We start from the raw sequence: 24004 nt of genomic DNA on the forward strand, positions 1-24004 counted from the left end.
TCCCACGCGGCAAGCGGTACCGGAGCACCAAGTCTAGGTCCAAGAGGCTTCTAAGCAGATTCTACCCCCAAGCCATAAGACTCCTGAACATCTAGTCAAATGGCTACCCAAACTATTCAAATGGCTAACCAAACTATACCCAAACTATTCCCAATGCCTGCCCCCCCCCCCTCTCACCACAGCCACTCTCTGTCATCTATGCATAGTCACTTTAATTAACTCTACTTACATGTCCATACTACGCAACTAACCGGTGGCCCTGCACATTGACTCTGTACTGGCACCACCCTGTGTATATATATATATATATATATATATATATTTTTTTTTTACTGCTCCTCTTTAGTTACTTGTTACTTTTATCTCTTATTCTTATCTGTATTTTTTTTTTAACTGTACTGTCGGTTAGTTAGGGGCTCGTAAGCATTTCACTGAAAGTTCTACACCTGTTGTTTTTGGCGCATGTGACTAACAATTTGATTTGATTTGACATGAGGGTTCTTTATAGTATAGCTGACACAGCGCATTCCTGATTCATTTAGGATTTTAGACAAATCTGACAGAGTTGACCAAATCTCTGGATAGTTTAGGAATCACAGTTGAGAGAACTATTCTTTAAAGTCAGAGGGCTATAGCAAGAAACTATATAAAGATCATTTCAGTTAATATCCATTATTGCCACACATTTTGGAGCGCTTGAAATTGGGACATTTTCAGGCACAGAGCCGACATGGAAATCAACAAATATTTAAAGTATTTTCAAAAATTCCCAAAACTAATCTATTTCCTTATAAAATTCCCCTAAACGTAATTTTTATGCTCAAATAATGCAACAAAATCAAAATAATTTCTACTCTATTTGGGGGGGGGATTGTCACGACTTTCAAGAAAACCCGACTTTTAAAAACCCATCTACATCATAATACAGCCTGCCCTCTGCATATGCTTATGCATGTCATCATCTGGGGCATTACAACTACTGGTAACTGCATACCTCCCCTCAATTCAAAATGTATTTTCTGCCACCTATAGCAACGCCTCTCACTACAACAAAGCAGAGGGTCCCCAAAGTAAAATGATCACCTTAATAACATGGGCCACTAGCGAGGATGGAACCAATGTGTGAAATGTAGATCAAAAGGAATGTACATACATACATATAAAAATGTGTCAAGTGGACACTGGTCACCTGCCTGTTGTTGGTCAGAGGACATAGTTGTCATGTGCCATTGAAATGTTTACAAATCAAAATCACATGAAAACATTGAGTGAGCTTGTTCTGCATGGCCCACAGTTCTACTATAACAGGGTGATCAGATTAAGAGCTTACACCTGTAGCACTCAACTTGCAATTTGGGAGCCTGGCGACAAAAGTCAAATCCCCCTGTTATTATACGAATGGGCGGCAGGTAGCCTAGTGGTTAGAGCATTGGGCGAGTAACCCAAAGGTTGCTGTGATCGAAGGTAAAAATCTGTTGTTCTGCCCCTGAGCAAGGCAGTTAACCCACTGTTCCCCAGGCGCTGAAGACGTGGATGTCAATTAAGGCAGCCCCATGCACCTCTCTGATTCAAAAGGGGTTGGGTTAAATGCGGAGGACACATTTCAGTTGAAGGCACAACTAGGTATTTCCCTTTCCCTAATGGTTTGCCAAGTCTGATGGTTTCTATGGTTGTGGCTAGATGGTACAGCTCCATCAAGTTATTAACCTCATTCTTAACCTTAACCTCATTCTCCTATGTTAATACTCCTAACCTGCAGCGTTAGTTCTCCTAACCTGCGATGTAAAGTCACTTCTGTCCGTAACTGGCCACAACCGTAGAAACCATCAGTATCACCACACCCCGCTCAACATGTGAGGCCCACTATGAGGGGTGGAGTCAAAAACAAAACAACAACCAAATGCATGTGGTGGACACAAACAAATGTCTAATCATTGATCAACAAACATTTCCATCAGAAACGTGTTGGTACTGTCTGAGAAATATTCTTGATTTTTTGATTGGTCAGACAATTTATCCTCATCTGCACTGGTTTAGTTAGTGACAACATTTTCCGCCACAGCACTTGATTACAACTGCAAACTCCTCCTTCGCTGCCTATGTAGTTCGGCGTCCTCCAGGCTGTGCAAAACATGCGCGCCCAATTTAGCTTGCCCAAAACTAGCATGTGATTTTAACTTATAGTAACCATTGAGGAGAGATTGGGGAAATGCAGTGTGCACATTATTTTAATAATAAGATGAAAGATGCACACAGCCCCGAGAGGGGCAAACAGAGAAAAAAAATAAACATACAAAATAATCATAAAAACGGCATAAGAGAGAAAGTGCTTTGCGACCATTTGAAGAAAGGACATGTTCTCTCTCTCTGTCAGATGGTCCCAAAATATCAATGGCCTCTTCCTTCTTTTAAAGATCCTTTCATCCGCTGGTGACGGGGTCTGGGGCCATTAAGGATGAAAGGATCGGCACCCTATAAATCTTGATGCACCTCAGGGGTTAGTTCTTGGTCCTTTTTCCTGCGTCCTTCCTTGCATGTGTGATACGGTCTCTTGTCCCAGGCACCCACTCATATTTCTTTGAACCTGACAACACAAGATTAACCCGTTTCAGAATGGACCAAATACAAACCTATTCTGGTCATTAACATAGGTACCAAATCATTGGATCTGATTAATTCAATGTACTTTTATATTTGAGAACTGGAGGAGAAGCAAGCACCACATAATCTTCAACTGAGTATCCTCTCTGAAAATTTTGCAAGTAAACATGGTCCCTAGCACTTTCTCAACCTTGCTGGAGAGAGGCTAATGCTATGGAGTCAGTTTGGGAAGTGGAATAAATGAGGGGCAGTATAGAGCATTGAGGTGCACAATTGTTGTTGGGGATGGAGCCTTGCTTAATTTGGCAGCATTATTTGACAGGATGTGAGGGTTAGTTTGGGATTTGGAATAAACGGGACAATGTGAGAGCGGCCGGTGCCTTGCGCAGTTGTGGATATTGGGGTGGATACAGCTTCCTTTTAGCTTTGACACTTAGGTAGCTCAAAGAAAGATCCCTTGGACTGTAGTGTAATTCCATTATGACAATCCAGACATGTTACATGGTGAATTATGGGTAATGTAGTACTGCTATAGTTTCCAAAATAGCCTACAATGACATATGTTAAACTTGATGTCACAATGGCTCTTAACCCTTCACATTCGCATAAGGGTTGAAAATGGCAGATTTGGGCACTGATAAACGCCTAAACAGGAACGCAGTGGCTGTACAGTATCACGCTATACATAATGTTTCTGACAGCCATTCTGAACTTGAGCACCTTACACGACAAGAAGTTGCCCCCATCCCTGCATCTAAATTGGGTAACTTTTCACATTTCTTGTTGTCTGAGTGAGGGAAAAGCTATAAACTCAGAGGACTGTGTATTTAGAAAGATGAGATAGAGGATTATAATAAATACCACTGATGTCATACAAGCAAGTCAAACACCTGTGAGTCCAGAGGTGCACTTCACATTTCCATATCATAAAACTCACGTCGTATAATTAACGTTTATGATCACTATGTTTGATGTACAGTTACTAGATGACATTGCATCATACACTGGGTTGTTCTGACAAGGATGAGCCCGTTTGTCTACTGTGAAGAAAATTTGCCACGGCACATGAACCAGAATGCACTCATGCCTCCTTTCTGTGCGCGCCAAAATTATGATCCGTTTCCCTGAATTGCATTGTTAAAGCCTAACACTAAGATCGTATTTTATAATGTAGCTAGTCATGTTGGCAATAGTACAGACTTTCAAATTATTCCCACCTGACAGATTGAGATTTATTAATGAACCGCTTTTTTGGTATGAGTAAACAACAGTAATTGTGTGATGGCGGGGATGAAGGGCTGTGTACCAAAGAAAACAACTAAAAGTGTGGTTCCTCTAGTTCCTCAACGGCACTGCTAGGAGTGCTCAAAAAAGCACCTTATAGTTAAAGACTGTACGTATCCAGAGTATTTTCTGATTTTGTTATCAACAAATACTGCGAAAAGTATAGTCAATAAAATGCACATTAAATCAAGTGTAATGTTTGGATTCAGTCTTGTGTCTTCACAACTTTGGTCTAAGAATTTTTGCATAATCTCCAAATTGTTCCCTTTCATTGCTACCATGGTTATGCATATGCTTTTCATATTTCTTCTGTAAGAAACATTTCAATTTAGCCCTATCCATATAAGCCAATTTCCACAAGTGCAAAGGGTTAATCGCAGTTGCCCAGTGTATATAGATTTGCAGAACATGGAAAGGTGCTTGTAATCAAGAAACCGTTAGTTGATGCTGTGAAAGAGTGAAGAAGCCTGAGTGCTCAGTGAACAGAGAAGATTCTGTGTCACATTTGATTGAGCGTCTAAGACCCAACTCAAGTCATCCATTCAAAGACAATCATGTCTCAAATCCTATGGGAACCTGTTGGAAAAATAGAACTCTCAAGACGTAGGTTGTCCCAGGTTGATAGTGATTGATTACCTATGATGCCTAAAAATAGCCTGAGGTGTAACTGCAATTTTATTCTTAAACTGTCCAATGAAATTCTCACATAGGCTTAAAAGTTACTATTCTGTTAACGCATACCCAAATATTATTGTCGATTTATTCTATACTCGTATAAATTAGAGAAATAAATGAAGAAAAAGAACACATAAAAATAAAAAAAACACACCTTAAACTTGTATCAAACAGAATGTTTAAAAGAATGCTTGATATTTCATTACATTACATTACATTTAAGTCATTTAGCAGACGCTCTTATCCAGAGCGACTAACAAATTGGTGCATTCACCTTATGACATCCAGTGGAACAGCCACTTTACAATAGTGCATCTAAATCTTTTAAGGGGGGTGAGAAGGATTACTTTATCCTATCCTAGGTATTCCTTAAAGAGGTGGGGTTTCAGGTGTCTCCGGAAGGTGGTGATTGACTCTGCTGTCCTGGCGTCGTGAGGGAGTGTGTTCCACCATTGGGGAGCCAGAGCAGCGAACAGTTTTGACTGGGCTGAGCGGGAACTGTACTTCCTCAGTGGTAGGGAGGCGAGCAGGCCAGAGGTGGATGAACGCAGTGCCCTTGTTTGGGTGTAGGGCCTGATCAGAGCCTGGAGGTACTGAGGTGCCGTTCCCCTCACAGCTCCGTAGGCAAGCACCATGGTCTTGTAGCGGATGCGAGCTTCAACTGGAAGCCAGTGGAGAGAGCGGAGGAGCGGGGTGACGTGAGAGAACTTGGGAAGGTTGAACACCAGACGGGCTGCGGCGTTCTGGATGAGTTGTAGGGGTTTAATGGCACAGGCAGGGAGCCCAGCCAACAGCGAGTTGCAGTAATCCAGACGGATTACTTTCCTCACAGAGATTTCCTCACAGAGGATGAGCTGGCCAATCAGTGGTCTACTCGCATTAATATTTTTTATGGCCGGAATACGCCCACACCATTCCAAAACAGAAAATATGCTTTTTAACATACTTAAATACCATGTTTTGGAAGAAAACTATTTCACTGATATTATAATTAATTTCAGGTAATATTTCATAGAAATGTGGAAATACTGGACAGTTACTTTAAAGCTGGCCAATTAATAAGCAGCCTGGAGGCCCCTTTGGAGTAGAATAATGGGCACCCTTAACCTCCAGGGAGAGGCTAATGTACAACAGCCCTACTGAGTAGCTATTTGTGGCTTTGACCTGTATTTCAAGGAGACATTTTTGTGCACACGCAAGTTCAATTGCAAAAAAAATGTACCCTTAAGGAGCCAGTATTTGGTCACTCCTTAGATACACACATGTATTATTTTATGACTTATTGCACTTAGAAGCCTCTTCAACTTAAAAAAAATGAAACCAGCTTTTGGTTTCCTGATTGGTGATATAAGTGGTGTATTCATGAGTGGCTCACCCTCTTTGTCTGGGGCTGTGTCCACACCAGCCCCTCACCTCCTTATACACCAGCCTGGACAGCAGCTGGAAAACAGGAAGACAGCACACTCAACACAGTTTACCAATCACCCGACCTCAACCAAATTGAGGTGGCTTGGGATGAGTTGGACCGCAGCGTGAAGGAAAAGCAGCCAACAAGTGCTCAGCATACGTGAGAACTCCTTCAAGACTGTTGGAAAAGCATTCCTCATGAAGCTGGTTGAGAGAATGCCAAGAGTGTGCGAAGGCGGTGTGTCATCAAGGCGGTGGCTACTTTGAAGAATCTCAAACAGATAATATATTTTGAATTGTTTAACGCCTTTTTCAATGAGTAGGTGTGTCCAAACTATTGACTGGTACTGTATATACTGTATATATGTTTTTAGATATATAAAAAAACACATTTTCCACATATTTATAACACAAATGTTTTTATAAGAAAGTATTCAGACCCCTTCCCGTTTTCCACATTGTTACGTTACAGCCTTATTCTAAAATGGATTAAATAAAATAATCCTCATCAATCTACACCCAATAACCCATAATGACAAAGTGAAAAACAGGTTTAGACATTAGCAGAAATGTTTTGGTACCACTCTCCAGATTTGTGTCTCAACACAATCCTGTCTCAGAGCTCTACGGACAACTCCTTCGCCCCTCCATGGCTTGGTTTTTGCTCTGACAAGCACTATCAACTGTGGGACCATATATAGACAGGTGTGTATCTTACCAAATCATGTCCAATCAATTTAATTTACCACAGGTGGTTTCCAATCAAGTTGTAGAAACATCTCAAGGATGATCAATGGAAACAGGATGCACCTGAGCTCAATTTCGAGTCTCATAGCAAAGGGTCCGATTACTTATGTAAATAAGGTTCTTGTTTTTCTTTCTAAAAAAAAAAACAGATTCATGCTTTGTCTTTATGGGTTGTTGTGTGCAGATTGATGAGGAAAAAAACTATTGAATCAATTTTAGAATAAGGCTGTAACGAGGTCTGAATACTTTCGAAATGCACTGTACAAGCTCCCAGTAATGTATTGGGTAAAATAGAAGCTTGCAACATTTATTTTTTTAAAGTAGCTCTCATGGTAGAATATGTTGGAGACCGCTATTGTACACAATCCACAGGTATAGCACCTTCTTTGTGCATGTGGCTCAAATATTGCACTGATTTATAAAACATGACTTAAAAACTAACCAAACAGGCGAGGATATCAGCAGTGATCAGCATGAAGAAGACATTGTTCCACCCCGTCGGAGAGATCACTCCTGCTAACAGAGGACCTAGGGCAGCACCTACAGGACAGTCAGAATAACAGTCAAACACTTGAGCAGGGGAAACCAAGCACCAGAAACCAGGGGCTACATTTATCAACAGTGTGTAAATGTCTAACTAAATTCTGTCGATTCTAGGATTTGCAGGTAACAACAAATTGGGATTTATCAAACTGGCGCACGTAACATATGTTTTCATTGATAAATCAGAGCCATATTATAGTTGTGCGCTCGTGAACGAGTGTTACAACCCCGCCTGGAAAACACCCCCATTCACCTTTTATGGTAACAAAAACACCCTCATTTGCTGTATGATTTGGAGATGTTGGAACTGGGCCATGACAGGTTGTTAAGTAAATGGTACATTTGATCACAGTTATGAAGAGATATGCACAATGTTTTGTCGTGACTTTTTCAAACAAATGCATGCCGCCTACAGCGAGTGCCAAACACTAGCAGCACATTCTGGAAGGATTAATTTTCTATTCGAACAATGTAAAAGTAGGACTAAATGCTATAGCACACTTCTATTGAAAATGTAACAATTTTCAATAGATGATTGTGTTTCTATCTCCTGCCTTGGTATAGGATCTGAAATGTATATATTGGCTATGATGTTGCGCTCCTATCGCACAGCTATACTGTAGCCTACTGTATACCCATACAATCAAATATATTAAATTGGCTACCGGTCCATTTAATTTCTAGCATGTTTGGCTATTAAATGAGCGATGAATAAATGGTACACTATTATATGTTGTGTAGCGGGAATAAACCAGTCATGTCAGAAAAGGACAGTCATGTCCTGCAATATGATCATGATTTAGGCCTATATACCGTAAAACTTCAATTAAAAGCTCAGTCTCAAATGGCCACCTGTCCCTTTAAATAGCTGGGCAACGGCACGCATTTCAGCAAATAAAAGCTGGGTTTGAATTGTTTACGAGGTTACCATGGATTACCATGAATTGTTTACAAGGTTTAATGTTTGATTTGTTACATTAAATAATTCAGTAATGACAACAAAAAAAAAAATCTTCCCGTTTTTTATCACCAGTAAGAAACTGCACGCCATTGGCTGCTAACAGCTGAGAACTGCTAGCTAACGATCAAGCACAAAAACAGTCAACAACTTTGGGGGTACAGACCCCTAGAAATCATCCAAAAGTAAGAACTGCTGGAAATGCAGTCAGAGGAGAATAATTATTCCATCAATTAATGTTTTTTTCTGTCCAAATAGAGACATACTACGACAAAAGAAATGTGACATATTGTTTAAATGATAACACAGTGCATGAAATTAATAAATAGCTTAAAATGTTGGAAGTGAATGCTGGATCCAAGCAATTAACTATGCAAATTAGAAAAAAAGCTGTGTGCATTAAGGAAATAGATGCCTGGTTCAAATAGAAACCCATCTCTAATAAGCGCCTGTTGTGTTCAGTGATTTAAGCAAATAAATGCCAAAGCTATTAAAACAAGTTTTAGGGTAATAAAAGAAACACAATAGGCTACATGCTGCCATGTGATCTCCTTACCAACGGCAAATGCATCCGTTTTATCATTAGGTGTTTTTATTAATCTGGTATTATTACAATTCCGATGTATCAAACACCCACATTTCCCTCAAAAGAACAATATTTGCTTGCAATACAATTGATCAACCACTAGAAGTGAGATATGCGTGGAGATACCCCCACTTTCACATCATGTTCAAAATGGTTAAATACCAACCTTTGGGGGAAACTGGCGCACGCAGTGTTTAGAGGCTATTTGTGCGCGCGCAGCTTTGATAAATAAGGCCCCAGGTCTGGATATACAATTTGATTTGGGACAACAATCATGAAAAGTCTGCCTTTAGAACACTACATGATTTACAATGGAAAATAATTGTGCATGGCAATTACCGGTAGCCATGGACCTTGTACATGAACTGTATAAAACCATGTGTAAATTGCCACATTACACTGCAATAAGTGAGCATTGAAGTGAATCTCGAAACATAGGTGACCTCAAAGAAATAAATAAAAACATTCCTTTATGCATTGACACAGGCGCACATAAATGCACCATAGCCCCACTAACCCATTACTGGTCACCATTCAAGCGTCAAAACTAAAACAACAAAATCAGCACCAATCCCCCATGTGGCCAAGACATTCCCCACATACCTATTGACCCTGTGCCGTCAATTATGGCCGTGACCGTTGACAACGCTCTAGAGTTTCCACTCAGGCTCTCATGTGTCCCCTATGAAAGGAAAAATACTCATTATGAACCAACGTTCATTCCATCCTATTCCTCAATTTGTCTCCTCGATTCCTTGCGTCCTCTCTCCTCAAAACGCATTGAAGGTAATTGTCTGACGGGAGGAACCTTGAAATCGGTTTGAGAAAGAGACAAGGGAGACAGAATGCAAGGGATCGAGGAAAGACGCATTAACATAGAGCCGTGGACTAACAGGGGATGTGGGGGGAGTTAGGGCAATGAGGAGCTCATCTCCTCCGTGTGACTTCGGGAGAGGTGAGGACCTCATGTTAGAGGCATGAAGTGGTCCATTCTGGAATGGATATGCTTACCAGGTCAGCAGACACAGCGGTGGTGATGAGGGCGTAGGGTCCGTTCACCAGGGCTCCACACACCAACAGCATCCCTACGGTGCAGAGTTACAACAACACAGCACTGTGAGAGAATCAGGCATGTACAGTACGCTAGCTAGCAAGGGTCTTTTTTAAGAAGATTTATTGTGATATGTGGTTATGTTGATTGCCTACTTCAGTTGAATGCACCGAATGTAACTCGCCCTACAATGTGTTAAATTGGAACATTGATGTAGTTGTTAGCAGGAGGGGTTGAGACTAAAATGGCTCTATGGATGGAAAGTCAAATGCCATACAAAAAAAATAAAAAAATGTATCTCTTACCGATTGTGGTTGCTAGGCTATGCTGTCCAATGTGGTTGTACAGGAACAGCTAGGAAGGCAAAAAAAAACATTTGGACTGGATTTTGGATAAAAGGTGGCACTCTTGAAGGATTTGCTCATGATTTAATAACCCACATGTAAACCCAAAGGAAAATATTTAGCTATGCTGAAAAACAGATTGACACAATACTGTCAAGGACCTTGCAACCTATCACGAAATATTTCTCGGGCAGCGGGTGAATTTCACTGCCAATTCCAGAGCTACAAGTGCAGCCAAACTCCTTTTTCAGAGTCCACCAGGCAGTCATATTTACATGACATATGCAGTACCAGCATCAAAAGTTTGGAGCCGCCTACTCATTCAAGGGGTTTTCTTTATTTGTACTATTTTCTACATTGTAGAATAATGGTGAGGACATCAAAACTATGAAATAACACAAATGGAATCATATAGTATCCAAAAAAAGTGTCAAACAAATCAAAATATATTGTATATTTGAGATTCTTCAAAGTATGATAACAGCTTTGCACAATGAGTAGGTGCGTCCAACCTTTTGACTGGTACTGTATATGATCAATACATTTACTGAGAGAATTTCCTCTTTTCATTAGTGAACATAAAGTGTGTCCAGTAAAGATTTGCAATTCAGGCATTTGTGCAGGCCTTTCCTTTCATGATATACAGTATATTTTTGCCCAGCACCGGTTTTCTAAAGATTGGAATGTGCATATTACTCTCGAATGCCACATTTACAATTCAAAGAGAAGTCATAAGTGTACTATAATAAAGAGACCAGGATGTTACACATGGTAAAAGCCAGTGATGTTTTCTGTGTGAGTGCACACTCACCATAGGAGCAGCCACTATTAACATGACACAGCAGGTTGAGGCTCTGCCCCCAGTTTGGTCCGACACCAGTCCAGCCACAACGCCCCCTGTAGACACACAACACATGCTTAACACAGACTTAACACGTAGGGGAAGATAGCAGTCCTACATCATCTGAAAATAGTTAGCCTTTGAGGAGCTGCATTGAAGATCAATAGTAAGTGCTCAGACACCAATACAGTAGGAGCCAATCATTGGCAATTCTAATGAGAACTCTTCTGACTGCAGACATCACTTGGTATGTCTACGTTTTGTTATGACTGCAGAAACCCCTCGTTATGTCTATGACTTGTTATAACTACAGTGTAGACAAAACATCCAGATCAATCAAAGAGCAGCTTCCTGGTTCCTCATATGATCTCTCAGAGTATTGTGCGATAAAGGTTACCTAATTCCATATAAAGTCAGTCACATGACTGTTAAGGCTTACCCACAATTCCTCCTACATCAAATAGTGTTGACATGTCCCCAGCTTCCTTGGGGTCAAAATGGGCTGAGGAAATAAACATTCGGAATTTTTAGCGACACAGTGTATGCCAAATTAACTAATGGCGCATCTCAAAATGCAAAGCAAATCATTATCAGCTTATAAGCATTGATATCATTTGAACCCTCAGGTGAACTGTCAACAAATAGGAGCTAAACTGAGTACGTACCAACATTAGAGATGTAGAGAGGAAGCCAGTAGAGAAAGGTGTAGCTAACAAGCTTAGCGAACAGCAGACAGAGGGAGAACTCCATTACACCCTGTAAGATAATATATCACACAAACTCAGCAAAAAAAGAAACATCCGTTTTTCAGGACCCTGTCCTTCAAAGATCATTCGTAAAAATCCAAATAACTTCATGGATCTTCATTGTAAAGGGTTTAAACACCGTTTCCCATGCTTGTTCAATGAACCATAAACAATTAATGAACATGCACCTGTGAAACGGTCGTTAAGACACTAACAGCTTACAAACGGTAGGCAATTATGGTCACAGTTATGAAAGCTTAGGGCACTAAATAGGCCATTCTACTGATGCTGAAAAACACCAAAAGAAAGATGCCCAGGGACCCTGTTCATCTGCGTGAACGTGCCTTAGGCATTCTGGAAGGAGGCATGAGAACTACAGATGGGGACAGGGCAATAAATGGCAATGTTCGTACTGTGAGACTAAGACAGCGCTACAGGGAGACAGGACGGATAGCTGACGTCCTCGCAGTGGCAGACCACATGTAACAACATCTGCACAGGATCGGTACATCCGAACACCACACCTGTGGGACAGGTACTGGATGGCAACAACTGCCCGAGTTACACGAGGAACGCACAATCCCTCCATCAGTGCTCAGACTGTCAGCAATAGGCTGGACTGAGGGCTTGTAGGCCTGTTGTTAGGCAGGTCCTCACCAGACATCACCGGCAACAACGTCGCCTATGAGCATAAACCCACTGTCGTTGGACCAGACAGGACTGGTAAAAAGTGCTCTTCACTGAGGAGTTGCGGTTTTGTCTCACTAGGGATGATGGTCGGATTCGCGTTTATCATTGAAGGAATGAGCGTTACACCAAGGCCTGTACTCTGGAGCGGGATCGATTTGGAGGTGGAGGGCACAGCATCATCGGACTGAGCTTGTTATCATTGCAGGCAATTACAACGCTGTGCGTTAAAGGGAAGACTTCCTCCTCCCTCATGTGGTACCCTTCCTGCAGGCTCATCCTGACATGACCCTCCAGCATGACAATGCCACCAGCCATACTGCTCGTTCTGTGCATGATTACCTGCAAGACAGGAATGTCAGTGTTCTGCCATGGCCAGCGAAGAGCCAGGATCTCAATCCCATTGAGCACGTCTAGGACCTGTTGGATTGGAGGCCTAGGGCCATTCCCCCCAGCAGGTGCCTTGGTGGACGAGTGGGGTAACATCTCATAGCAAGAACTTTCAAATCTGGTGCAGACCATGAGGAAGAGATGCACTGCAGTACTTAATGCAGCGGGTGGCCACACCAGATACTGACAGTTACTTTTGACCCTCCCTTTGTTCAGGGACACATTATTCCATTTATGTTAGTCACATGCCTGTGGAACTTGTTCAGTTTATGTCTCAGTTGCTGAATCTTGTTATGTTCATACAAATATTTACACATGTTACGTTTGCTGAAAATAAACGCAGTTGACAGTGAGAGGGCGTTTCTTTTTTTTGCTGAGTTTATTACACACTGGTCATAGAGCAGTCATAGCAACTGTCATAACAATAAATCAAAACTGGATGGTCTTCAGAGATATATGGAAGGGGTTGAGTGTCGCTGAAGTCTGGGACTAAAAACAAACAAAAGATAACTCATGTAAAATATACTGTACATGAAATGTATGCAATATGTTTATAGTGGAAGTGGAAGCCTAAGTATTGTTGTCTATTAGTTTACTCCAATTAGGGGAGGGGTGGTAGGGTTAGGGGAAAATAATAAATAAAGAAAATATTTAAAAAATAACAAAAATATAAAAACGCAACACTTTTTTAAAGTTTTTAATTTAGCTGAAGAAACATGGAACCAACACTTTACATGTTGTGTTTATATTTTTCGTTCAATGTAGTTTACTACAATTAGGTGGGGGGGGGGGGGGTTAGGTGAAAATAATAAAGGAACATTTTTTTTTAAAAAGGTATTTAAAATAATATTTTATAAATATAATAAATGATCAACGATGAGTCACAACAGAAAGCAAATGAAACAGCTTGAAATTAAAGTAGATAGTGATCCGCACTCACAGGTATCCTGAGGGCCCCACAGAAGCTGATGGCCTCGGTGTGCTCCTCTGTCGACTCGGAGGAGATAGAGTTGGACAGGCCAGGACTGCTGAAGATCTCCTCGATACTAGATGAGTTTTGTAAGAGAGGCTCCTTCTCGTTGTCCTCCTGCTCATACACAGCCATTAGCATTGTTCTAACCAGGGCTACAACTATTGACTATGTTTTATGTATAGTCTAACATGTCTTATATTACTCTATAATATCAAGTCTTTCAAAAGAAAGGGAATTAATTGAATGACAAAACATTGGTCAAAACAAAACCAGGCCATAATCTGGTGGGAGCTGGTAGCTAGAGTTTACAAAAGCAGGGCTGATATCATATCTCAGGTGCCACCGACACCGACTGCCCTTGAGCAAGGCACCCATTACTTCATATGTTCTTTGGTTATACTTACACGGTGCTGCGGAGGGCTGCAGCCGACATCTTCTGGTTCTGTGACAAAAAAAGAAAGAAAGGGTGTGCTCACAAATCCATTTTCATGTCAAAATACATCTTGGGATGAGCCTATTCTCATTTTACATGTCTAAATGAAAACAGTCTAGGTTGAATATGAAATTCCTGCAGAGTAAAAACTCAGATAAATCCTGTCGGGGGAACGCAACATGATCCATTTTCAAACTATGTTAATAAAAACTTATCCTCCATAACTTTCTAATGGCAATTAATATTGTATACCATTTCATTTGGATTCTATGATCTACGGTATCAAGCTTCAATAGGTTGCAGTGGCTTATGCAGTCAGCACTATGGTCCTGTTGACATGTTTTGAACATCTCAAAGTAAGAATAGTGATCTAGGATCAGGCCCCCTCTGTCCATTCATTATAATCTAAAAGGCTAAACTGATCCTAGATCATCACTCCTACTTTCTCTATGAAAACAGACCCCAGAGGTCAAAGGTCACACTCACTCTCCACCAGGAAGAAGAAGCAGAGAATGCCCGTGGATGCGATAATGATGCCGGGCACGATGAAGGACATGCCCCAGGCCGAGGATACAAAGATGCCGGCGATGAGCGATCCCAGGATATTGCCTACCGAGGTGTGCGAGTTCCACACGCCCATGATGAACCCTCGCCTGGGGGGAGAAGGGCAGACACACACAGATGGGAGGGACACGAAAGAAATGGGTTTAGAAACATTGTATATCTTGACAGTGAAAGGTGAGACAGTGAGCCTGCTTACATTAACTTATAGGGACACTTGAACATAGGGAAATTATTGGAGTGAATTCAATATATACTTAAAACATTCAACATACCAGTACTAAATACTGAGGACAGCTTCCGGCAGTAAAATGCTGAATTGGAAACTGGACATCTGTAAATTGTTCCGATTTTGAATTTCCAAACACTCATTACACTCAAACAAAGGAACTGACCGGAGAGTTCTGTTTTTAATTTCACATAATGTGACTGACCTTGAGCAACAAACAAAAAAAATACCCTACACAATATGGAAAAGGGGTACTGATACTGTGCACTCAGCATTGCTGAACCAGTCAAGAGTAAGAATATGTCTCACTCACTTCCCCTTTCCAAACCAGTTCCCAACGCAGGCCACCACTGCAGGCCAGCCCGTTGTCTGCACTAGTCCATTCATTGCCTAGGGAAGTAAGAGGGAGATATAGATGCTTTTAATTTCAACATTAAATATGCCCCTATACTCAACCCGATGAGAGAGAAAAAAAGATGGGAGAGATGTTTTGTATCCCCATGAGAGAGATACAAACAGAGACACAGAAAAGAGAAGGGGGCTGGGCCGGTTACCCACACCATTATATTATCACAACACATAGCCTTGAGAAAAGCACTGGCATGGAAACAATCCCCCAGCCTCCCTCACACGCTCTACATCATATGATACTGCTGATCTGTCATGTGATAGTGCCTAAAGCCCCCATGCCAACTTTTACCTGACTTTCCCAAGTTGTTTTGTTGCTGCATATGCTCAGATAGGAAAACTCATGAATGTGCATGCATACACAAGGCCCAGTATACACAGTGTGGACAAAGATGTAACTTTAAACTGTTGTTTTTCAGTACCAGGCTGTGTTCATTTGGCACCAAACACAAGACAACTGACTGAAACAGAGGGACTACCAGGACTTCCCGTTGCAAAATGTTTACGCTGCAAACTCGTATGAACATGCCCCAGGTCGGGCCTGAACTCAAAGGTAACTATGGGGCGGGGTGTGAGCGAGTGACAATGGTTTTAGAGGGGATTTAACCCTTACCTGGACGAAGGCGTAGTACCAGATAGAGTGGATGTTCCAGTAGAAGCCCAGGCCAAACAGACATGTGAAGAGACCACTGAGAAGCATCCCGGTGGTCAGGTAGTAGCGCAAGGGCACGCGCTCACCAAATATCCCACTGTCAAAACACACAACACATCATCTGGTTAACTCCTTGTAGTGAGGTTTAATACACACGCAAGCACGCACACCCACCCACCCACAAAAAAACAAAAACAATGATAGAATTTACATCATTTCTGCCTACCTGAAAAACATGCCAACGGCATAAGCAACGAGGAAAGAGTTGTCCACGGCTCCAAACAGCGTCTGGTAGTTGTCCTGGTCTGGAGAAAACGAGTTGGCACAGAAAATGTCAGAATGAAATCTGCTGTCGTAATGCTTAAACAGCAACATAAAAAACGATTCATTCTACTGACATGGTGTGCTTTCTATATTCTCAGAAACACTTTGGAAGCATTTTTATTCCTTTTTAAAAATGAACGAAGAAGTCAAGTCAAGCCGAGGACTCACCAAATGGCGCCCAGTCACACCAGGTTTCATTGTCAGTTCCATTGAGGTTTGGTGGCCGAATGAGGGTGGAACAATTTTTGTGCAGCTCACTCTGTATATACATGGGGCAATAACCAGAGATTACACACATGGACACAAAACACTAGGCCTTCAAGACGCAACCAGCTTAAACATCTCGAAACAAAAACAGCCACTATCATATAACTATCTCAAAAATGACTATGTTACCTATTGTAGTGCAACTTGAGTGTTCTCTGGCTTTTGTGACCTAGAACACTTAGATATGTTAGAATATAGAGCTGAACAGTGTGGCCTTGCGTTAAGATGCCTGGTTAAATAAAGGTTACATTTAAAAATACTAATAAATAAGATAACGTTTCATACAGGTTTGTGAAGTCAGTGTATCACCTTGACGATGCTGATGGGTTTCCGGGAGAGATGGTAGCTGGTATAGAAGAGAAAGGTGAGGAAGAGGGTGAAACCTCTGTACCTGCACAGAGAGTAGAAAAAGAGCTCATTGTAATGTTGTCCAAAGCAAATATCATGCCATCAACAACCTCACCTTTGTCAAAGCACACACATTTTTTTGGACAGTCTCTTATACATTATCTAGAGGTCTACAGGGCTTGGGTATTATGGGATGTTAGTCTCATAAGTCCGGAAGGGGGAGAGAGAGGGAAAAAGATTAAAAAAAGAGAGAGGAGAGAGAAAGGCTTCAAACTACCATCCTGAAGAAGGACCTGAGGAGAAGAGAAAACAAAACAATTGTTCACATGGTCTTGTCTGTGCAGTAGGCAGTACACATAGGCTTGTTTTTTAGTGGGAACCAAATAGGGTATTCAGAAGAGTTAATCACTGCTGAGAGCAGTATAGGGACTTAGCTGACACGAGGTGTACACTGCACAGGAAGGAAGCTAGCTACACCACACACGCTCTGTATTGACCCGTTTACATTTCCTGGAGTGGAAAGGAAGGCTTTACCACATTTAGATTTTAGTAACAGTTAACACCTCAGTCAGAACCTGGTGTAAACTCCTCATCCTCAAGCTAATTGCACACAACACATAAGATGCATTCAAAAAGACACCCTATTACTGAACTACTTTTGTCCAGAGCGCTATGGACCCTGATCAAAAGCAGTAGTACACTAGGGCCTTGGTCAAATGTAGTGACTACTGGGGTGCCATTTCAGACACAAACATTCAGGAGAAAGTGTTGTGCACAAGACTCAACCTGCAGTGACCTTCACAGTTTGACTGACTAAATCTAGGACAACGTACACCAGGTTTAGTCAGGTTTATGGAAAAACCTGGATCAGTGACAGCAATAATCCAGAAAGTATTGTGGATTGATGAAATGTTGTAGAAATCCAACAGTGTAGATGGCCTTCACCTAGAATGTTTTCACATAAAATTCTATGCTTCTTTTTGCACAAGACATCTTTGAATATGGGGTTTAAAGTGAAAATAACACAATTGTGGCCCACAATTCATGGCGTTCCAACATGTGGGCATTCCTGCATCTGCAGGAAACCCTCTTTATACCTCAACTGGTCCATTTTTAAGCTAGGACCCCAGTACACAGGCGGGAATAGGTGGCGGTAATGCACCATAACGTTGGATACCAAACACCGATAAAACCCACAGAAGAAGAATAGGCAGGGGAGACAATGCTAGCTAGCTAGTACACCGGTAGACAGTGTTCATCACCCCCGCCCTAGCGCACATAGAACAGATATATAGCTTCTTATACTTGCTTTCAATAAGAAAACAGATCTATAACTCACATTTCTATGTGAATTTGGTCGGGTCGTTCTAATGTTAAAAATGTCCCCACTGCAACAAAATACTTAAAGCTGCAATATGTAACTTCTTGGGGTAAACTGACCAAGTGCACATAGAAATGTGAGTTATAGATCTGTCACTCATTAAAACGAATGTCTAAGAAGCGGTACTAATGTTAACTCATGTCTAAGAAGTGGTATATCTGTTCTAAGTGCTCTATTTCCATGCTTCCTATTATTAAGTTTTGTTTTTGTGTCTTTTACTTTCGGTTTTGTACACCAGCTTCAAACAGCTGAAAATACAATATTTTTGGTTATGGAAAATATATTTCACAGCGGTTCAGATGGTTCAATGATTTTCTACACTATACAGAGCGACAAAACAATCAAACTATTAGAATTTTAGCAACCAGGAAATGTTTGCTAAAAATGAAACATTTATTTTAAAATACTGTAGAATTCTATTAATTCCTATGGACTATAGAGGACTGCATCTTCTGGGGAGTTTCAATATTGTCGATCGGTGACGTCAAAGCCTCTCATTGGCTAAAACATAGCATTAGCAATCCAGGGTTTATATACATCATTGGTTTTAACTATACTAGAGGTCGACCGATTATGATTTTTCAATACCGATTTTTGGAGGACCAAAAAAAGCAGATACCTATTAATCGGATGATTTTTTATATATATATATATATATATATATATATATTTGTAATAATGACAATTACAACAATACTGAATGAACAATGAACACTTTTATGTTAACTTAATAGAATACATAAATAAAATCTATTTAGTCTCAAATAAATAATGAAACATGCTCAATTTGTTTTAAATGATGCAAAAACACAGTGTTGGAGAAGAAAGTAAAAGTGCAATATGTGCCATGTAAAAAGGCTAACATTTAAGTTCCTTGCTCATGTAACGGATGTGAAACGGCTAGCTTAGTTAGCGGTGTGCGCTAAATAGCGTTTCAATCGGTTACGTCACTTGCTCTGAGACCTTGAAGTAGTAGTTCCCCTTGCTCTGCAAGGGCCGCGGCTCTTGTGGAGCGATGGGTAACGATGCTTCGTGGATGACTGTTGTTGATGTGTGCAGAGGGTCCCTGGTTTGCGCCCCGGGTATGGGCGAGGGGACGGTTTAAAAGTATACTGTTACATTGATGCTGTTGACCCGGATTACTGGCTGCTGCGGAAAAAGGAGGAAGGTCAAAAGGGGGGTGTAACGGATGTGAAACGGCTAGCTTAGTTAGCGGTGTGCGCTAAATAGCGTTTCAATCACTTGAAGTAGTAGTTCCCCTTGTTCTGCAAGGGCCGCGGCTTTTGTGGAGCGATGGGTAACGATGCTGTTGTCGATGTGTGCAGAGGGTCCCTGGTTCGCGCCCGGGTATGGGCGAGGGGATGGACGTAAAGTCATACATACTGTTACATACTGTTACACTCAGAACATGAGAAAATATGGAAGCTGGTGGTTCAATATTCCCAGTTAAGAAGTTTTAGGTTGTAGTTATTATAGGAATTATGACGCATTGACTATTTCTCTCTATACCATTTGTATTTCATATACCTTTGACTATTGGATGTTCTAACAGGCACTTTAGTATTGCCAGCCTAATCTCAGGAGTTGATAGGCTTGAAGTCATAAACAGCGCTGTGAAGCAAGCATTGCTAAGAGCTGCAGGCAAACGCAGTAAAGTTTGAATGAATGCTTACGAGCCTGCTGCCGCCTACCACCGCTCAGTCAGACTGCTCTATCAAATGATAGACTTAATTATAATATAACAAACACAGAAATACGAGCCGTTGGTCATTAATATGGTAAAATCCAGAAACTATAATTTCGAAAACAAAACATTTATTATTTCAGTGAAAAACGGAACCGTTCCGTATTTTATCAAACGGGTGGCAACCCTAAGTCTAAATATTGCTGTTACATTGCACAACCTTCAATGTTATGTAATAATTATGGCAAATTATGGCAAATTAGTTGGCAATGAGCCAGGCAGCCCAAACTGTTGCATATACCCTGACTCTGCGTGCAATGAACGCAAGAGAAGTGACACAATTTCCCTAGTTAAAATTGCCTGTTAACATGAATTTCTGTTAACTAAATATGCAGGTTTAAAAATATATACTTCTGTGTACTGATTTTAAGGAAGGCATTCAAGTTTATAGGAAGGTACATTTGTGCAACAATTGTGCTTTTTTCGCAAATGCGCTTTTGTTAAATCCTCCCCCGATTGGCGAAGTAGGCTGTGATTCAATGATAAATTAACAGGCACCACATTGATTATATGCAATGCAGGACAAGCTAGTTAACCTAGTAATATCATCAACCATGTGAAGTTAACTAGTGATTACATTAAGATGGATTGTTTTTTTTATAAAAATAAGTTTAATGCAAGCTAGCAACTTACCGTGGCTCCTTGCTGCACTTTCGTAACAGGTGGTCAGCCTGCCACGCAGTTTCCTTGTGGAATGCAATGTAATCTGCATCCAAAAATGCCGATTACCGATTGTATTGAAAACGGCCATAATTAATCGACCATTGAGATTAAATCGGTCGACCTCAACTATAGGTAATGAACGGTGGCGATTTTAGCATGTGAATCTTGGTGGGACAAACACCCCAAAAAATAGCAAACATGCATGCCAGCAAAGGCACTACACAACACTAAACAATACATGAATTGCAATAACAGTAACAAACGGTGCCCACAAACTGTTAGGGCCTACATAAAGCTGTCCCAACACCTTACCACTGCTACACCTGGCTATCAGCTGAGCCTTGTCTGGCAGAGAAACAGTTCATTCAGCCTCATTTACTGCATTTAAAAAAAGGCTGACTTGCTTAAACAAAATGTGGTTTCTCCTGACAATTGAGATGTACAAACTATGGCATAAGGGGATGACGATAAGAGCAATCTGTCATTTCAATTAAGACATTAATAAGCGAGCTACGACGGACGCAGCCAATATAACTATTTGTTCAGCACTTTTGAAATGTAGAGCGACAGAATTCAGAACATGGGCCGGTCTTACCCAGAGTTCCCGACTTAAAATTCTGAGATGGATGACAGTTCAAAATGTATTTTCCCCAGTTGGAGCTTGTTTTTTCCCCCAGAGTTCCCAGTTGTCTTGAACTCACTGAAGTCAGAGATTTCCCAGTTCCGAGTCTCCAGTTGTTTTGAACACGCAGAAGTCATGCTGGATTGACAGCATGGCTAATGTTTATCTTTTTAAGATTGGAAAAGAGACCCTTGAACCTAGACTTGGACCACACACCCATTCCACTGAATAACAGGCTAGTGATTGCTTTACAATGCTTGCAGTTAGCCACTGATTCCTTCCACACCACTCATTGTTGAATTTGCGATTTCCAACATAAATTCATGTTTATGTCCAATGGCCGATGAGCACCGATACATTTTATCTATAATTTATCTTCATATGACAAGGATTTGGCAGTAGATTGTCGACTTGATTCATGATGATGACTGCTAGCTAAGATTTTGAAAGTATGATGTTGACATTATCAGTCCAATAAAAGCTACGGTAGATGTAACTTGATTTGACGTCATTTATCTGTGTCCAATGACCTTGTGTTTTCTTGGATGGGCACTTCTAATTCTAACTATATGGCAGCACCCAAACTGCTTGAATTTTCGAGGTAGCTGACTAGTGTTGGCTATTTAGCAGCCTGATGGTCTATAGGTAAAAGCTCTTGGCCACTGGCCAGTCTTCCAGTTTTTGCCATGATGCTCCTGAACCCCAATCTAGCTAACGTTAGCCACCTAGCTAACATTAACCACAACAAATTAGAATCTGTAACATATAATTTCGCAAATTCGTTACATATTGTATGTATGCAAATTCGTAACATATTGTGGATATCCACAAATTAATACATATCATACGAAACGTAACATTTCTTACTACAGAATAATACAAAATGCTTTTTCATAGACTTCTATCTGATTAGGGACAAAACAGCTGCCCCCCCATCAACCTACATACTGTACAATGCAATAGCTTTGTTTGCAAAAAGGGTGTCACACACACACACAATAGATTAGATTAGATCAAAGATAGTAGAAACTTACCAGCTGTCTCTTGAGAAGGACGTGATCAGTCTGATACCGGGAGCCAAAGAAGACCTCATCTTGGGTGGTCTTTGACCTTCGAAAAACTTGTTAAAAACCGCTTACACTTTTCTCTCAGACATGGCATCAAAAGTTAGTTTGTTCGTCTTGTATACATCCAATTGATATGGTCTGTTAAAAAAATAGGACTACAAAAATATATAAAAACAGCACAAAAGCAAACTGAAAGTCTATACATGGGACTTTCAAAAACAGCTTCTCACACAGGTTCGAGCTCCAGTGACTTTGAATTTTTAGTTACAATATTCCATCGATATTTTTCCCACTTTGATTATAAAAACACTGGTTTATTTATTTTTTGTTTTGTTTAAAATGTAATAATTTAAAAAAAATAAACAAATGTTTACAAAGCACACTGATCAAAACAGCTTCAGTCGCTTGGCTATTCCTACTTCCTGTTAATGGGTGAATCTCCGACAACAATGAATTCCCATAGATTTCCATGCATGCTTGAGCAAGCTGATAGCGTTATAAAAGCCGGTTCCTATAAATACTCTATGCACTTCTCTACTGTGTCACATGCACATTAGTCCACATGTTTACGGATTCTGTCCATAATAGTTTAAGGGTAGCCATTTCCCAATATTTTCCAAGCCCAGCCGCCGTACCAACACAAATCTTCCCGAAGTGTGTGGACATGTGATTCCCGTATCTGACGTCAAGGCATTAAAGGAGCGATGACTGATTTACTCAAGTACAAAACCACCACCACCACAGAAAATTATGCGTTGTCTTCTGTCAATAAAATGTGGTACAGCCTACTTAGAGCAGAAAATGAAGACATCAATGTGTTTGAAATGTAAATTATGCTCCTCTAAAATTACAGATTGAAAAGTTTCTAAAGTCATGAGTGGAGCAAGCCACAGCAGCTCCTGAGTGGTGCAGTGGTCTAAGACACTGCATCTCAGTGCATGACTGTAATCTCTGGTTCAAATCCAAACATGACTGTAGTCTCTGGTTCAAATCCAGACATCACTGTTGTCCCTGGTTTAAATCCAGGCTGAGTTGCAACTGGCTGTGATTGGGAACCCTACAGGGTGGTTCACAATTAGCCCACAATCATCTGGGTTAGGCTGCAATTGCAGTTAAGATTTGGTTCTTAACTGACTTGCCTAGATAAAGAACAGTTCAAGAATTAAAATGTTGAAAAACTGTGTTGGGAAGGACAATGTAAAAAGAAAATAGTCATTACGGGTTGGTTTGGGTCAACACAATCCTTTGTGTGAAAAGAATATTGAATGTTTCCAGGGCAGAAACTCCTTGAGGGTGGTCATATGTCTCATGATTACAGGGTTTATGAACAGTGTGTTACAGTGACAGTGGGAAAGCACACCAGACTTTCAAATAAAGCGTTGAGAAAATCTCTCATTATTAGGTATCTTAAATTAGAACAACACACATAAAAAAATATAAAAAAATTGTAATAAAATTCTGTGCACTCGTAG

General features: G+C 40.8%; 1 protein-coding gene across 1 annotated transcript; it reads right to left on the minus strand.

Moving 5' to 3' along the window:
* Nucleotides 1-2210: 2210 nt before the first annotated feature.
* On the minus strand, nucleotides 2211-23211 carry LOC118390937 (glucose-6-phosphate exchanger SLC37A2-like). The gene is made up of 18 exons (XM_035781791.2): nucleotides 22500-23211; nucleotides 17017-17098; nucleotides 16609-16699; nucleotides 16343-16421; nucleotides 16078-16213; nucleotides 15370-15446; nucleotides 14753-14919; nucleotides 14238-14275; nucleotides 13801-13947; nucleotides 11703-11793; nucleotides 11477-11539; nucleotides 11008-11093; nucleotides 10158-10206; nucleotides 9813-9886; nucleotides 9405-9483; nucleotides 7157-7254; nucleotides 5936-6000; nucleotides 2211-2584 (listed from the first exon to the last, which is right to left on the minus strand). Exons 1-18 carry the CDS (start codon nucleotides 22556-22558, stop codon nucleotides 2569-2571), a joined length of 1497 nt encoding a protein of 498 aa, XP_035637684.1. The 5' UTR covers nucleotides 22559-23211; the 3' UTR covers nucleotides 2211-2568.
* Nucleotides 23212-24004: the final 793 nt, after the last annotated feature.

This window comes from Oncorhynchus keta, chromosome 12 (genome assembly GCF_023373465.1).
Source record: "Oncorhynchus keta strain PuntledgeMale-10-30-2019 chromosome 12, Oket_V2, whole genome shotgun sequence".
NCBI lineage: Eukaryota > Metazoa > Chordata > Actinopteri > Salmoniformes > Salmonidae > Oncorhynchus > Oncorhynchus keta.

Bases quoted from the DNA above. Each gene is read 5' to 3' on its own strand.
- LOC118390937 (XM_035781791.2), bottom strand. From the start codon at position 22,558: ATGAGGTCTTCTTTGGCTCCCGGTATCAGACTGATCACGTCCTTCTCA. The intron at 16,422-16,608 runs GTGAGTCCTCGG...CGTTTTCTCCAG, and splicing joins GTGTGACTGGGCGCCATTTG to ACCAGGACAACTACCAGACG. The intron at 10,207-11,007 runs GTGAGTGTGCAC...TTGCCTTCCTAG, and splicing joins TAATAGTGGCTGCTCCTATG to CTGTTCCTGTACAACCACAT.